The 18,600-nt window shown below is 37.7% G+C and overlaps 1 protein-coding gene across 3 annotated transcripts in view; it reads right to left on the bottom strand.

Annotated features, from left to right (window-relative positions):
* Window positions 1-18,600, bottom strand: part of CA10 (carbonic anhydrase 10) — a 732,369-nt gene that overhangs the window by 45,304 nt on the left and 668,465 nt on the right. For all 3 annotated transcript variants that reach the window (XM_001369655.4, XM_056816569.1, XM_056816570.1), the window contains exon 6: window positions 2,298-2,393. In XM_001369655.4, the coding sequence (XP_001369692.1) occupies window positions 2,298-2,393 (96 nt within the window). The remainder of the gene's footprint in view (window positions 1-2,297; window positions 2,394-18,600) is intronic.

The following is an 18,600-nucleotide window of genomic DNA, read 5'->3' as shown; positions in this document are numbered from 1 at the left end:
CTAAACTTCAACTATCAGTCTGAACAGGTGAAGGAGATTGTTGGGTACAATACCAGTACAAGCTCAGCAGGATTGCTGTGTGAATGGAGAAAGGCTATGGAGATTCTAAGCTGTAATTTTCATCCAGATAGCAAGGAAGAGAAACTCAATTTATTTCTCTCATTTATAAGATTATAATTTAAGATAGGATAGTTAGATAAGTGTTTTGGGGTTTTAGATAAATTAGGAAGCGAAGTTAGCCTCAACTCTGTTTGAGGAAGAAGATAATCCTCATGGATCAGGTTTGGTTGGGTGGTTTTAGTAAGATTTGTTAGTTAAGGGACATATATTACAAGAATTTCCTTTCTACCTTTTATTATCCCTTCCTTTAGTTTTTACCCATAATAAAATTATATTTTTATATACTGTCCTGAGTGAGAATTCTTTGGAATGCTCTGAGAAACCATCTTTCTCAACAGTCAAACCAACAGCCAGTCCACATAGGACATTAGAATTGGTAATGCCATACAATACCAATAATTTATAAGGTTTAGGAAACCCTTATAATACTTTCCCCCCCTTCCTCTCTCTCTCTCTCTCTCTCTCTCTCTCTCTCTCTCTCTCTCTCTCTCTCTCTCTCTCTCTCTCTCTCTCTCTCTCTCTGTCTCTCTCTCTCTTTCTCTCTCTTTCTTTCTCTCTCTCTCTTTCTCTCTCTCTCTCTTTCTCTCTCTCTCTCTCTCTCTCTCTCTCTCTCTCTCTCTCTCTCTCTCTCTCTCTCTCTCTCTTTCCTCTCTCTCCTATTCCCCCTCTCATCTTCTTTTTGGTAAGGAAGTATAGAACTCCCTAGGTTTTAATCCCTGGTGAGTGGTAGGCTTCCTCCATAGCACCGGCAATCTGTGTGACAATGGAGGAGTAGTGAAACCAACTAAGAGAAGCTCTACCTCTCACATCTGTAGTCCAGAGGCCTTAAGTTACAGAATCATAGAGTTCATAGAATCATAGTTGTAGTCCCAGAAGGAATCTCAAAGACTACTTAGTCCAATCCCCTATTTTTAAGATGAGGAAGCTGTTCCAGGGAAGTTAACATTATGGCCAAAGGTTATATATATATATATATATATATATATATATATATATATATATATATATATATATATATATATAATGTCAAAAGCAGAATTTGAAACCTTAACTCTTCCCTGCCAAAGCCTCAGCTATGAATTATTCCCATCATCTACTACCCTTCACTCCTGTACCCAATGGTGCTGAATAGAGCTGAATAGAACAAAACCATGTTGACTGGGTCCACTTAAATTTTGTTTCATAATCTCAATTGGACCTTCTCTGTGGCAAGGCATTCACTATTTCACTCACCACATTCTTTTACAAACTTTTTCATCCCTTGGGGCAGCTAGATGGCTCAGTGGATAGAGAACTGGGCATCGAGATGGGGGTCCTGGGTCTAAATTTAGCTTCAGAAACTTCCTAGGTATGTGACCCTGGGAAAATCCCCTTAACCCCCATTACCTAGCCCTCACAACTCTTCTGCCTTGGAACCAATACATAATATTGATTTTAAGATAGAAGGTAAAGGTTTTAAAAAACCCAAAATTCTTTTCATCCCTCCTCAGACTTCTTATGGCTCTCTTTCCCCCACCTTTTCCCCTGAGAGCTTTGATTTGTACTTCACTGAAAAAATTTACACCATTCACTAAGTGCTCTCTCTTCTTTCCTCCTTATTTCATATCACTTACTCTGCCACTCTCTCCTTCCTCATTCCTATCCCATATGAAGAGGTGGTCCTTCTCTTAGCCAAGACAAATTCCTCTATGTGGTCAAGTGTTTCCATTCTATTCCATCTTCTCCACCAGATTGCCTCCTTTATCAGTCCTACCCTAGAAATAGTCATCTGTATTCAAATGTGAAACATTCACAGTTATGATTATATAGCATATATAATAATATATAATAATTTCCACTGGAAATACACAGAACAAATTTGAATATGCAGTCACTTAATGGGATTCATTATTTGCACTAATAGGGATCTAGATGTCTTCTATAGCTTAGCTTGGTTGGTAGAATGTCAGCTTCTTGAGGGCAGGGACTGTTTTACTTTTATCTTTATATCTCCAGTGACTAACATAATGCCTGGCACAAAGTAGGGGCTTAATAAAGCTTTGTCAAATTGTATTGATTATTATACATTTTAATGTTTTTACAGCCCAACTGATATCAAGTGATCATTATGGGAATTCACAATTCTTTTAGGTTTAGGGAGAAGGTGATGATGGAGTGAAGAGATGCAGGATACTCACTTTCATAAATATAGAAACTACTACCAATCCATTTGGACTTTTTGCAGCCTCTGTGACGTTTGTATATAACTCATGGTTATAGTGGATTAGCTGAACCTGGCAGGAGAGATGAAAAAAAAACAACAACAGCGGCATTAAAAGGGGGGTACTGAACATCACATCCATGGGGATCAACAGCAATGCATGTTGTGGATGATTAGAAACAAAGTCTTTTCCAAATGAGGGGATTTCACAGGAATTAAGGGTTCCTTTTTATTTTTGCAAAGGTTTTCTGGTAACATGCATGATTTTAATAACCCCAGTGACCATCTGGCACTGCCTGGCCCCAACCCAGGATGTCTTCTCTAAGCTGTTGGTAAGTGAATTTCCTGGGGGCTGGTAGGCTCTCTGAGCTATAATGGCAGCTGGCACTGGCTTCACAAAAATACTCTTCACAGGAATAGGGGCAAACCAGAAGTTGTGAGCTAGGGAGGCAGCCTGGTGAGCTGCTAAGACTACACAGGGAAAAGGATAGAAAGGGAGAAAAGAAAGGGAGAGAGGAAGGAGAAAGGAAGGATCAAAACAGAGAGGGTGACAGTAAAGGAGAACAGGAGGAGAGAGAAAGAAGAGAGAGAGAATGGGAAGGTGACAGGGAGAAAGAGAGGGAAAGGTAATAAAGAGAGGAAGGAAAGGAAAGAAGGAAGAATAAAAGGAGGAGGAAGGAAGGGAAGATAGAGAAACAATGAAAAAAAGAAAGCATGAGACAGAAACTGATACACTGAACAAGATAAAGTGAATGAGACTGAGAGAAAGAGAATGAAAAAAGGGAGAAAAACAGAGAGAAAGAAAATATACCAGAGAATGAGAGAATAAGAAAGCGAATAGGAGAAAGAGAGGAGAAAAAAAGAGCCCAGGCTTATTATGCCATGAGGGGAATAATTTCATTTTTTGTTGCAGTTCCACATCCTGAGTTTAAACTTTTTCTGGACCCATCCAATATGTTTCACCCCATCATTCTGTCAATTACTGGACCTATGCTTAATAGCCAAGGGAGAGAAACTGTTGATCTTCATCCAATGTATTTTAGAATTTAAAAAAAAAAGAATTAAAAGCTAGTTAGAGTAAAACAGGATAAATGTTCTTCAAATAAATTGTTTTTGTGGACCATACTGATGATTGATTCTATTGATGAAGGAAATTCCCAGTGAGAAAATTCTACTAATTCAGATGATCACTTGTTCTGTAACTTGTTATTTTAGAGAATTGTGTATGGCAGTGACACCTTAGCCTAGGGTTACATAGAAAGTATGTGTTAGTGTCAGTACTTTCACAGGATTGTATACTTAGAACTCGAAGAGGGCTTGTTTTCTTGTCATTTAGCTGTTTTTCAGTCTGACCCTCTGTGACCCCTCTGCTGGTTTTACTTGGCAAAGATACTGGAGTGGTTTGCCATTTCCTTCTCCAGCTCACTTTACAGATAAGGAAACGGAGGCAAAGAAGATTAAGTAACTTGACTAGGATCATACAGCTAGTAAGTGTCTTGGGCCAGATTTGAACTCCATTCTTCCTGGCTACAGACCCAGCATGGTATCACCTAGCTACCAAGGAAGAGACCTTAGAGTTCACCAAATCCAAGTCCCTTTATTTTACAGATAAGAGGATAGAGGTCTAGAGACCTTAAGTAACTAGCCCTGGTTAAACAGCTAGTAAGTACAAGAGACAGGATTTGAACTGTGGTCTTTTTGACTCTGAGGCCGACTTTCAATATTACAATATGATTGTACATTACAATATGATGCTTTTATCAATTTGCCTCTGGCATTGGTTACTCCATCGATCAACATGTTCTTTGAGTAATTCTGTTATAATAACTTGATCAATGAATTTTTGTTAGCTAAGTAATCACTTGCCTTTAAAGGCTGGCTCTCTGAACAAGGAAATATCCTGGGTACAGTGGAGCTTTTGGGGATGACTCAGGGAAGGACAGTCAAGAGTTTTCCCTATGCTCAAAATAATCCTATCTGTTTTTTATATTTTTCATGAGTGTCATTGGAAGAGAATTCTCACTTGGGGAATGAGGCTTGTTCTCTGGTGGGAGCAGTGACTCTCCAGGGGTTTATCCTATCCAGGCTCTTCCAGCAGGCAACCTGGGGCTTCCCTTCCTCCCGTGGTGTATTTATATGAGTAAAGAAGAAGCTTCCTTTTAAGTTATACAGTGGAAAGGAATCTAGAGCCCCTGGGGGGCATGCTGTGACTCTTCCCTTCAGTGCCTAGGCAGTTTCTAAATGAGAGGCAAAATGTGTACCTAATGATGTGCACAGATGATCTGTGACAACCCTCCCAGAGCACTTGAGCAAGTGGAAATGTATTAAGGAGCAACTTGGAAGTTTCAACATATTCTGAGAATTGGACTGTAAAGAGAAGGTAGTTCAAGGGATTTCATGGCCCCAAAGTGACACTTTTCTCTGACATTCCAGCCAGAGGAAGAGCATGAGAAGATCTACAGGGTCCTGGACCACTTCCCCGGAGGTATAAGGATGTACACAACATTAAACAAGACCTGTACTTTTGGAATTGTGATCCAGATAAAGTGACCTGGGGTATTCAGAAGAGAGGGGGTGCAGGTGAGACAGCCTGACCCTCAAGTTCAGTTTCTGGAGTTCAATTTAAGGAAATAATTTACTCTCTTTGATCCTTAGTTTCTCTAGCTATAAAATTGGGATCATAAGATTATAGATTGAGAGTTAGATAGGACTTTTGAGGAAATCAAGCCTAGCCTACTCATTTTTATAAAAAAAAGCTGAGGCCCAGAGACAGGGAGAGATTTACTAACATTAGCTGTGGAGTACATGGCACATCTGGGATTTAAGTCCTTTGATTCTGAATCTAACATTATTTCCACTGTGGCATTCTGTTTCTTCTCATCTGATGAAGTTAGTGCCTTCTCCTCTGAGAATTCCATTCACCTACTCTGTATATATCTTTTTTAAAAAAACCCTTACCTTCAGTCTTCTAATCAATATTGCATATTTATTTCAAGGCAGAAAAGCAGTAAAAGCTAGTCAATGGGGGTTAAGTGACTTGGCCAGGGTCACACAGCTAGAAAATATCTGAGGTCAGATATGAATCCAGGACCTTTCGTCTCTAGGCTAAACTCAACACACTAAGCCACCAAGCTGTCCCCTAAATATATCTTTTGTTTTTGTTGAAAGAACATTTCAGTTCTTTCCAGCTCTTCACAGCCCCATTTTGGGTTTTTCTTGGCAGAGCTACTTGGAGTGGTCCCTCATTTCCTTCTCCAACTCATTTTCCATGTGAGAAAATTGAAGGAAACAGACTTAAGTGACTTGCCCGGGACCACACAGCTAGTGAGTGTCTTGAAGCCAGATTTAAACTGAGGAAAATGAACTTTAACTCCAGGTTTGACACTCTATCCACAATTATTTACATGTTGCCTCTTCTATTTTTTACTTTGTACTTATTTATGTATTCATATATATATATATATAGTTCCATTTTTACCTTCATAGCAATCTTATGAGTTAAAAAGTGAGAGCATTGCTTTACATATCAAGATCATATTTTTTATCATAAGGGAAGTCTTAACAGGTTTATTTTCCCCTCAAACTCATATAATATTGGAATGCCTTCTTTTTGGAATATTTAACAAAATTTATGCATAAAAACAAAGGGAGAACATTATTAGCCTTATTTTAGAGACAAGCAAATAAGATCTCAGAGAAGCTAAGTTTCTTGCCTCAAGTTACATGGTTAAGTCATTAGAATCCCAGTTTTTGAACTGCTTGAGAGCAAGAGCTGTGCCTTACTTTGTATGCCCAGCACATAGTAGGAACTTAATAACTGCTTGCTAACTGAATGATAATACCTACCCTGCAGGGTTATTTGTGAGATCAAATGAAATCATGTATACCAAGTGTTTGGTAAACCTGAAAGTTTTATCTATACAAATGGCAGTTATTATCATTATCAAATAATTATCATTATTCTGTGAAATAATTCCTAAGCTTAGAGGAATGCGTAGTATAATAGAAAGAAGACTGAACTTCAAATTAGAAAAGCTGAGTTTCATCCCCAGCCTGCTATGTGTACCAGGCACTGTCCTGGGTGCTGGGGATGCTAAACCCTATCAAACATTTGAGTGCATATGCAGGTACAGACCTCTGATTTTATTATTATGGGAAATTTCTGCTATGGAAACTCCCCTTTTTTGATACATGCCAGGTATTTATCTGCAGCTTAGAGTATTGCGTTAGACACTGAGACTATAAGCGGATTGCCTAGAGTCATATGGCTAGTGTCCATCAGGCTAGACTTAAACCCAAACCCTCTAGATTTCATTGCCAATTCCTTACCCATTACACCATGCTGCCTCTCTAAAAATAAAAATTAAAAAAAAACTATTGTTAAATAATATGATTTACAGCTAGGGAGTCCCATGGAATTTTGAAATACTAATATACATTTAAACCTTTCTATCTTTTAGATTTTTAAAGATATTGGTTGATGGGCCATATGCTATATTTAATTTATCCATGGAATCAATCAAAGGTCTGAACCAAGGTTCAGTGTGGCTCAATAAAGACAGTACTGGGCTTGGAATGGAGAAGACATCTTTATGGGTTCAAATCCAGCCTCAGACACTTATTAGTTGTGTGGCTCTGAGCAAGTTAGATAACCGTGTTTGCCTCAGTTCCACATCTATTAAAAATGAGCTGGAGAAGTAAATGGAAAACTACTCTAGTATCTTTGCCAAGAAAATCCCAAAGGGGGTCGTGAAGAGTTGGACACTACTGAAATGACTGAACAACAATAATAAGACACTTCTATTAAATAGAATGCAATCTCATAGTGGAACTGGGTGAATCAAGAAAAGGTCTCCTGTAGAAATGCTGGGTTTAATCTGAGTTGGAAAGGAAGTCTGAAATTCCTGAACTAGATTTGAAGACTGAGAGCTGAAATGAGGTGGAATTGAGGAGGGAGAAAATAACCTAGGCAGACACAAAGAGATAGGAGATGAGCGTTGTATGGGACGAACAATGTAGATTAGCCACTAAGAGATGAATTTTTTGACAAGGGCAACTCATGAAACAAAGAAAATTACAAAATGACTCTCAGTCCTGTAAGATTCTCTCCCATTTTTTAGTGATGGTAATGAATTGCACAAAAGACAATAGAAGGTACTAAAAAAGTCACCCAATTTTTTTTAGACGATCTATAACCATTAGTTCCATGATGCCTATGAATCCAAAATTTAAAGTATTGTTTTCCTCCTTTCTAATTAGGAAAAATACTATATCTACAGATCTAAGATTATCAAGGAGAGCATGTACCAAGGACTGCCCCTTCAGGCCAAAATGTAAGAGAGCAACACAAAGGAGACCCTTGAGTCTGGACTGCTTGCAGGGGGCAGAGGAGGCAGTGCCACTCAGGGTTTCTTTGCTCCTTCCCAAACCCAGCTACAACTGCTTGCCACAGGGCTCCTGCAGACTCAAGGAATAACTTCTCTAGTGAAGGGAAGAGATAAAGATACTCGAGGGAGCAACATAAGTCTTACAAGGCATGGTGGGGCAACTCCAGAAAAAAAAAAAGAGCCACGGCCTGCTTGTTTTCCCATCAATATATTTCTCGGTCCATCACCATTGGCTTGGCAATGTCAATTACGGTTCTGGAAGCTGCTTCTTGCATAACAAGCACTGTTACCTCCTTATTCATCACACCTGGGGGAAAATAAGGAAGCTGCTGATGTTTCTTTCTATCCAGATTAGCTGTGGAGTTGGGTTTGGGAAGCTGGGCCACAGAGGAAATACTTTTTGACATGGTAAGTCCTTTTCATTAGAAATGTCAATCTTCGAATGCCCTACAGATATTTATTGTGTGATTACTTTTCTTGGCATTTGTTGTATGATTTTTAAAGAAAGTTCTGTAATTCAAACCCTGTTTCATCTAGATTTTAATGTAATTCATTTAATGGAATGCAAGCTTCCGGAAGGCAGACATGCCTGTCACATAGGAGAAATTTAATCAGTGCTTATTGAATTGAATTAATTAATACAGTCAATCCTCAGCTTTTGAAGGGGCAATGTTCCTAGAAAACAATAGGAAAAAAACCCAACGAAAATGTTGATACATTGAACCTATGAGAAATAAGGGGTTAGGTTCCTGAGATCACCCAAAACTGTAATCTTTTTGCTGGAGGTTGCTGAAAATATGTTTTCTGCATACAATTCTTTATAACAAAGCATTAATTCTGATAATATGCACTTTCCCTTATATAGTAGCTATGAAATAACCCATAAAATGGAACACACAAAATAAAATTGCTAATATGTAAAACATCTTTCCTACTAGTAATTCCCTAGAATTCTATGGACTTTTGTGCTGAGATCTCAATTAAAAACAAAAACAAAAAAATTGATTTCAGACAACATTCACATCTCCCATTACATGAAACCTATAGTACCATAAATACTACAAAGCAAGTTAAATTCTTAAAACTAAAACTTTTTAAATCTGAATCTTTCACTGTGTTAGATGGTGTGATGAGGGTTGTCCTCTGAAAACCAAAAGAGAGGTTCCTAGGTCTTTAGTTGTGGCTGTTGAGAGGATACCTAGATTGGTGGGGTCTTTTTAAAGAATTATATTTTATTTTTTTCTCTCTTAGATGTAAAAACAATTTTTAACATTCATTTAAATAAGTTATGTTACAAATTCTCTCCCTTGCTCTCCTCCTCCTCCTTCTCTGAGACAGCAAGCAATCTGATATAGATTTTACATGTATAATTATGCAAAACATTTTCCCATATTAGTCATTTTGTGGAAGAGTTCTCAAATGGGGAAAAAAAAGAAAATGAGATATAATATGTTTCAACCTGCATTCAGACTCCAGTTCTTTCTCAGAGGGCAGATGGCATTTTTCATTATGAGTCTCTGGGATTGTCTTAGATCACTATATTGTCATTTACAGTTGTTCATCGAGGAATGTTGCTATCATTGAGCACAATGTTCTGGTTTTGCTTACTTCATTTTGCATCAGTTCATGTAACTTTTCCCAGATTTTTCTGAAATCATCCTGCATATCACTTCTTATGCACTGTAGTATTACTGCTGAGATCTTGAAGGAAGACACAGAGACTGGTGAGGTCTTGACATTATCTCTGACTCCGTATCCTTCATGGCTTGTGGATGGCATTGGAGATCATGACAGATGCATCTGCTAGAAATGATGGCCGACTGCTTCACAAACCTGCATATCCACCTCTCACTTTTCCCTTCTACTCCACATGGCCACAAATGTCGTAAAACTGATGTCACTAATAACACCATGCAAATTCTTGAAGTCACGAAAGTTAAGCATGCAGATGTTGAGGACTGACTGTTTTTGTGACCTTCACTTGAACTTGCTACCACATGCATTTGAAATGAACAAAATTACTTGAAATCCCTCTAGAGGGAATTCCTGGTGCCTGGAGCTCTTCTACTAGACAGAAGATGCCCACTTTTGAGTGTTGTCATAAAATTTCTGTTCAGAGATGAATTGTACTACATGAACCCAGAAGTTCCTCTTAAGTATGGCATTTTCTGATTTTATTATATATTACCTCATTGTTTTCTAAGCCTGACATGTCTCTTCTCAAAGTGATTAGACTTTGTGAGATGGCAATGCTTCTCTTTCTCTAGTTTCACTTTTAAAGAGAAAAAGAATTCTTTCTGCCTCATTATGATTTCTAGGCCAAGGATGATGATGATGATGATAGGAGGAGAGGACATAGTCCATTATTTCTCATAACAGAGGAAACAAATGGTTAAGACCTATGGTGCTTTGCATCTATTAGAAACTTAATACATTTCATAAATACGTGTTTATCCATGGCATCCTCTTATGTTACATGGAATTGGGCCTGAGGAGGGCAAATGAAAATAGACTTCTGGGTATGAGCTAATTATTATGGTCCACTAAAGAGGATGGACAAATGCCAGTGTTTAAACTACAACTCAAGTAAGGAAAAGAGGTACGAGGTTCAAACTGGGATCCAAAGGAGTTTTAAAAAGAGGGTGAGTCAGAAAAGAGCCAACAATGCCCAAAACCAAAGGGCTGAGATGGACATGGAAAATCCTAGGGGGTAAGGACAGAGGATTTTAAATGAGGGAAGTTGGTCAAGGTACAGAAGGCATGCTACTAGGATTGTTGGCAAAAAGACTGTGAAGCAATGCAAATCCTCCAATATCTGGCCCATTATGGAAGTGGCATGCATTCTGCATCCTTCTTCTCCTTTTCCTTCTCTGACTTGTTGTAAAAGTCTTCAGTTAGGCTTACTCTGTCCTGAACCCTTCTGCTCTTTTTCTTCCCCTTAGTTGCACCAGTTGAGGTTGTGAAACTTGAACATATAGATATAGAGACTGGCTCTACTTGGCTTAACTCCTGATGCCATTATCTGGTTAGTGGCCACGAGCACAATACAAAGGAACCAGCAGTAATGAGATTTCTTTACGACAAATAATTTGTAGAAGTTTTTGATGATTGGCCAAAGAGATCTCTTCATTAAGCCAACAGCACAGGTTTAAAAGAAAGCTTCCAAAGGAGACAGTAAAACCTTTGCAAAAGAACTCATAAATGCAGAACCAGCATATATATATATATATATATATATTCATATATAAACTGTTTCTCAGAGCTTTTACACCCAATCATCAAATAATTATTAAGTGCCTACTAAGTGCCAAGCACTGTTCTAGGGACTGGGAATTTGTTGTTGTTTAGTTTAATCATTTCAGTCATGTCTGACACTTCATGACCCCAATTGTTTTTTTTTGGGGGGGGGCAAAGATACTGGAGTGGTTTCTAATTTCCTTCTCCAGATTATTTTATTGAAGAGGAACTGAGGCAAAGAGGGTCAAGTGCCTTATCCAAGATGTTCCTGCCCATGTGAGTGGTGAGCCAAAGGCTCAGCTAGAATCCTTGAGGATATCTTGGTGGGGTGGGGTGCGGTGGGAGCTACAATTATTGAATAGCAATAATTGCTAGAACTTATGTTGTGATTTACTTTTGCAAAGCGATTTACAACTACTATCTTGTTTGGTCCTTACAACAATGTGAGAGGCAGACACATTTTTAAAGGATGAGGAAACTGAGGCAAATAGCAGCCATTAAGTGACTTGTTCAGTCACATTCATGTAGCTAATGTCTGAGCTACATTTTGAGTTTAGGTCTTCTTGACTTCATGTCCACACCTGGTTGTCCCTTGGAAATCACTTTAAAGCCCCTTATGTTATTTGACATAAAGCCAAGTTTTTGAAGAGAATCATAGAACGTGGGAATTTTAAGCTGAGAGAACTTTAAAGAAATGTTTCTCTGCAAAGACTTTGAAAACTCTGCTCTCATTGTTACTAATTGTGAGACCCTGGCCAAGTCCCTGAGCCTCTGTTTTCTCATTGGTAAAAAAGTGAGATTAACAATATTGATATGGTAGATAGAGTGCAGAATCCTACAAGTCACAACCCCCTGAGTCTCAGATTTCACCTGTAAAATGAGGATAACATCAGAAATATAATAGCACATATCATATTATATAAAATAAGCATAATGATAGCAGTATTTACATCATAGGGTTGTTGTGAGCATCAAGACTAAAGAGTGATGAAAAGTACTATGGGAATGTTATTTGTTTTATTGCTGTCACCCAGGAGCATATGTTTTAATAGGAGAAGCAACACGTCAATAAATACATGAATATCCAAACAAGTAAACAAACGAATAACATTCTTGTTCTTTATGCTGAAGATCTAATTTTTATACCTGAATAATATACTTCATTTTCCTTAAATCCTTACCTTCCATCTTAGAATCAATACTTTGTATTGCTTCCAAGGTAGAGGAATGATAAGGAATAGGCAATTAGGGGTAAATGACCAGCCCAGGGTCTCACAGCTAAGAAATATCTGATGTCAAATTTGAATCTTCAACCTCTTGTCTCTAGACCTGGCTCTCTATCTATTGAGCCATTTCACTGCCCCCTGAATAATATATTTCTTGTCATGCTTTTTATATTGTTTTGTGTAAATTCTGTAAGATCGGGTGTTCTCTCTGCCTCTCTCTGTGTCTCTGTCTGTCTGTCTCTCATATGCTCTAGTTCAGCATCATTGACTGCCTATTAGGCATTTCCAGATAGATGTCCTATAGGCATCTCAAACTCAACATGTCTAAAATAACTCATTATCTTTTCCTCAAAATCTCTCACTCATCCTTTTTTTTTTTAAACCCTTACCTTCCATCTTGGAATCAATACTGTATATTGGTTCCAAGGCAGACGAATGGTAAGGGCTAGGCAATGGGGGTCAAGTGACTTGCCCAGGGTCACATAGCTAGGAAGTGTCTGAGGTCACATTTGAACCCAGGCCTCCCATATTAGGCCTGGATTTCAATCCATTGAGCCACCCAGCTGCCTCCTTTCCTTTCTTATTTCTACCTAGGGCATCTTTATCCTTTCAATCACTCTGGTCCACAACTTGGTGACTCTTTAATTTCCCTCACCCTATATATCCAATTAGTTGTTAAGTTTTATCTTTCCAGTTTTTACAGGCTCCCTCTCCTCCCACCCACTTCCACAGCCACAACTGGTTCAAGGCCTCATCACCTCTTACCTAAATATTGCCAAAGCCTCTTTATTTTATTTCTCTGCTTTAAGTCTCTTTCCCCTCTAATTTGTCCTCTACAGAACTGCCAAAGGGGCCTTCCCAAAGAATTTTGCTATGTGACTCTTCTGATCAGGAACTTCTAGTAGTTCCCAATTGGCTCCATGTTTAAAAAATCCTCCTCCTCTGTTTGATATTCAATTCAATTCACAGTGTGACTCCAGCCTACCTTTTGAGATTTATTTCGAATGACTTCCCCTCACATACTTTACGTATTAGCCACACTGGCTTATTTGCTGTTCCTTGCTCATAAATCCCATCTCCTGTCTTTGGGGCTTTCCACAGGTGGTTTGCCTTTACCTGGAATGTCTTTCCTCCTCACCTATGCTTCAGAGAATTCCCAGTTTTCTTCAAAGCCCAAATGCTTCCTATACATGGCTATTTTTAATGCACTAAGCTCTAGTACTTCTGCAGTTTCTTTATATATCTTTTGTCTTTAATAATATATGTACAATTTGTTTCCTTCAATGGAAGGTAAGCTCCTTGGGGGGGGGGTAAGGGCTGTTTTTTTTCTTTTCACCCCCCCCCCCAGTGATTAGCATGTTGTGTTATATCCAACTGGGATTGAATAAGTGTTTATTGATGGATGATTTACTGATTATGTATAAGTCAAATATGGTCAATATTAGTCAAAATATAAAATAGGTTTTTTTTTTGTATCTTTGCTAGCATTTTAAATGATGGCAGAGATAGAATTTGAGGAATCTTGATTCTTAATTCAGTTCTCTTTCTAAAGATAGGTAGTAAGATTTAGGTCTGACTCTTCCACTTGTAATTCAATTCAATCCAGCAATTTTTATTAGATGTTTCCTATGTGCACTAGGTGTTTGACCTTTGCAAATCACATGTATGTACATCAGTTATATGGGAATAATAATGCCCTAACCTATATTTCTTTTATTGACAGCTGTCTATGATCCATTTATAAATACCAAGTGAGGTACTAAATAGAGAGATCTATACTTGCTAATTAAGTTGCCACTACTATGGAAGAGGACCAATGAATATTCAAAATGGAAGACAGATTCTTCATAGATGGTGAAGTTCTCAGAGTATTCTTGTTTGCTATTGGATCAAATCCTGGAATACCTCAGAGCTTTCCAAATGAAATCCATAATCACTCTAAAACAAAGAATTCTATCCAAATGGGACAAAGCAAGTCAATAACTATATGTAATATTCAAACCATAATAAATAGTTGAAATTATCTTGATATGGTCAATCAGCATAATTTTATCTGTTTGTCTGTCTACATCTCTCTCTCTCTCCATCTACCTATCCATCCATCCATCCATCCATCCATCCATCTATCTATCTATCTATCTATCTATCTATCTATCTATCTATCTATCTATCTATCCATCTATCTATCCATCTATCCATCTACCTATCATCTTGGAAAGAATGCCATTTGACAACAAACTGGACCCAGAACTGAAGAGGAGGAGAGTATGTTAGATTGTTTTGGGGAAATTTTGTGTAGATTTAAAAAAAAATTACCCTAATCAATTCTGTTAAATAAAAGTCTATTTTTTATTGTTCTTCCAGCAATGCTATGTAACTATGAAACATAGAAAACTAGTTTCTGAAAAACTTAATTTGCAGATATTCAAAAGGGAGGAGAGAGACACATAGTGACCATGAGTAAGCCACAACAAATATGAATAGTATAATATAAATTTACAACTTAAAAATGTTTTATTGGTGCTCTTTTCTCCTTATCACTTCTCAGTGACAATCCAGCACTAATAGAATCCTTACTTGCAAGAAATAATACTCTAGTAAAGAAAATCAAAACATGGCTACATTTGACAAAGCCTGCCTTACTTGACACCTGTGGTCAACCACCTCTCCACTGAAAGGTGGGAAAAATGATTTCTCTTCAGACTCTGGAGTCATGGCTCATCAAGCTGCTTTTATGTTACCAATGAAAAATTTTGTAGAAATGGCAGAGAATATATATTATCAAATAAATGTTTGGCTATGGAATATTCTTGCACCATAAGAAACAATGAACAAATTGATTTTCTTTAAAAGCTGAAAAGAATTATATGAGATAATGAACAATGAAGTAAGTAGAACTAGAACTTTGTACACAACTACAGAACTAATAGTAGAAGAATAAACTGAGGACATTACCTCCAGAAAGTGAACCAAAAGATAAAACATGAAAGACTTAATTTATATGATGTTGGTCTCCATGACAACATCCTATACAATGTGTGTGTGTGGGGAAGTTGGGACACTAGTGGATGGAATTTATTATGTAGATATGAAGAAAAGTAAGTTAAACATATAGAAGATCTGTGAGTTCATTTGTGTAATGCCTTCTTTTTCTTTATATATGGAATTGTTTGTTTTGTTTAGATTTGTAAACATTTGGAATAATAATAATAAAAAGTTTGTCCAGAAAAGGAGGAGAACTAGAGGTGTAGCAAGACTGAGGGATAACTAACTGATTGACAATCTTTATATTCCGCTGATATTTTTGCTATGAGAATAGATTTAAAATAGGGATAAGTAAGCTACCAAAATAGACCTAAATCCAACCTACTTCCTATTTTTGAATGACTCATGAGCTAATAAACCTTTATTGTATTTAAACATGTAAATGAATACATTTAAATAAGTAAAACAATAAACTTTCATTTAAAAATGTAAAAACTTCTTAGCTCAGGGCAGATTTTGCTTTCTTACCATAGTTTGCCAACCCTTAATCTAGAACCGGGACAGCTAGGTGGTACAGTGGATAGAGTTTTGGGCCTGGAGTCAGAAAGGCATCTTCCTGAGTTCAAATCTAACCTCAGACACTTATTAGATGTATGATCCTTGTCAAAAGTCACTTTGCCTCAGTTTCCTCATTTGTCAACAAAGCAGGAGAAGGAAATGGCAAACTATTCCAGTATATTTGCCAAGAAAATCCCCAAAGGGGTCACAAAGAGTTAGACACGATGGAAACAGCTAAACACATTCAAAGGAAGTATCCCCAAAAGCCGGGTGACCTCTTTTGGAGGATTTCTAGGGGAAGCTCAACAAATATTACCCAGAATGAGAAGGCCTGGTTGGATCCTTAGAGAGAACATCCTCATTGGGGCACCATGGCACTAGTTGAAACATCAGAGGAAAACCATACTCAACATACTTAAGGGTACCATTGGCTCACCCAATCATTTTGTCAACTTCAAAGTCTTCCTTTGCAGAAGAAGGCCTAATGATTGCCATATAAATGATATAGATTTTCCCTCCTATTAAAAATAAAAGGACTATGAATGACTTTTGATACTTGCAAGGAGGCTCCCTTTCAATGGTTGCTGCTGGAGCCACATTGCTTTTATTTATAGAAAGTCATTAACACATTTTTAGCTATGTGTAAAAGCACACACAGAGTCAGCAGAGAAGCGCACAGTTTGATGTTTACCAGCTGCTATTTCCCCACCCTGAGATTTGGCAATTATCACTATTCTGCCTTGGTGCAGATGAACTCTTAAATTTCAAGATATAGGAATGCCAATTATTGCTACAAATCAAAGTCATCCACCTGTGACTGTTTTGACCTGAATTGCCAAACAAAATCTAGCTCTCTTAGCAACCTACAATGGAACATGTTTTTCTTCCTAAAAAGGCAAAAACTTAAAAAAAGTCTAATAGCATCTGGATTTTGGAGCTCAGTGGCCAAATATGTAATGATATGAAAATAGCTATTTCATTAAATACACTTCACTTTTTAGTTTCTAGGCTTGGGATCTATCAGTTCACACCAAACTATACACATGGAAGTTCTCAAAAGACCTTATTGCTTCCATCATTATATATGCTTTTACTCTGAAGCTTCAAATTTCCCCCCAGATAATTCTAAGGGCAACTATAAATTGTCTCTATGATTTTGCAAATTAATGAGGGCCTCTTTCACCAAAGTCTACCTCTAGTGCCTCTTTGTGTCTTGGAAGTGCCTCTGGGTTCCTGAAAGAGTTATGCTAGCAGGGGACATCTGGGTGGCTCAGTGGATTGAGAGCCAGGCCTAGAGATGAGAGGTCCTAGGTTCCAATCTGGCCTCAGACACTTCCTAGCTGTGTGACCCTGGCCAAGTCACTTAAGCCCAATTGCCTGGCCTGTACTGCTCTTCTGCCTTAGAACAAATACATAGTATTGACTCTAAGATGTTAGGTGAGAGTTAAAAAAAATAAAGTTATTCTAGCAGAAGACAAACTGATCAGTTCTGCCAATGAATAAATTAATGAAAATAAAAAGACTTTATTAATTGATTTTACTATGCTTGCTATATACAAAATGCCATGGTAAGTCATGAAGATGCAAATATAAAAACCCTATAGTTTTTGGTCTAAAGAAGTTCACATTCTAATAGGAGTAGACAACACATATAGGAAGTTTTGTCTGCAAGTCAAATGCTTTTTTTAGGGTACCTCTGCAAAGCAGATGGTATTACATCTTATTTTATGTAATTTCTTTAAAAATTTCATTTAGCAAGCATTTATTTTTCCCCTTCCACATCTCTCCCCATCACTGAAAAAGAAAAAAAGACAAATAAAACTACTGCAACAATTATGCATAGTCAAGTAAAACAAATTCTCACCTTGACCACATCTGCAAACAACTTATTCTGCACCTTTCTGGCAGGAAAGCATAGCACAAGAGATAGCCTAACTTCTTCAATGGTCCTCTAGAATTGCTTTGGTCATTGCTTTGATCATTGTTCTTTGGTCTTTCAAAATTGGTTGTCTTTACAATGTTGTTTTGGATGATATTATTCTTAGTTTGCTCATTCACTTTGCATCAGTAGAATTTTCCCAGGTTTTTCTGAAAACATCCTTTTTAGAATTTCTCATGGCATTACATTTATATGCCATTTAATGTTATTCCATAAATAAAATCATCTCCATTTCTAGCATTAGATCATTTGACTTTCATGATGAGAACTTTCTTTTTTGGGTCTTCAGCAGCCTGTGGCTTCTGAGAAGAGGCGATATCGTAGTACCTGAAGAAACAGCCAGCAAGTTACCTCTGCAAAGGCCTGATCTCCGGACCATGGCTTTAAGAACCAGGCTGAGTAATGAGTATCTCAGGGGATACTGCTATTCTTGGTGTCCTGGGGCTTTGAATTCTATTTTCAGCAATGGTTTACGTGTCTTAACCAAGGGCAGCCTAGTTAAGTTCAGAGGGAATCATCATCAGAAGCCTGGCCACCAAGTAATGAACATTCTTGCTCATAGTGCCCAGTTAGGATTGGCTATTAAAAAAAATCCTTACCTTCTCTCTTAGAAACAATACTAAATATTGGTCCCAAGGCAGAAGAGCAGTAAGGGTTAGGCAATTGGGATTAAGTGACTTGCCCAGAGTCAGAAGCTAGGAAATGTCTGGTCAAATTTGAACCCAGGTCCTCCCATCTCCAGACCTGGCTCTTTATCCACTGAGTCATACAGCTGCTCCATGAATATGAGTTATTAAGGAACTTGTCTACAAGCAGTCATTTTCACATACAAATACATACAAATTTATAAATTATGCACATTTGTAGGATTCTATGTTATTTATTTTGATACACAGTTTTAAAAAATGCCTGTTGTACTGGGTTCAAATCTGGCCTCAGACACTTGCT

The sequence above is a fragment of the Monodelphis domestica genome, chromosome 2 (assembly GCF_027887165.1).
Source record: "Monodelphis domestica isolate mMonDom1 chromosome 2, mMonDom1.pri, whole genome shotgun sequence".
Lineage (NCBI taxonomy): Eukaryota > Metazoa > Chordata > Mammalia > Didelphimorphia > Didelphidae > Monodelphis > Monodelphis domestica.
The sequence above is the reverse complement of the archived record's forward strand: the minus strand, read 5'-3'. Positions and strand labels throughout refer to the sequence as shown.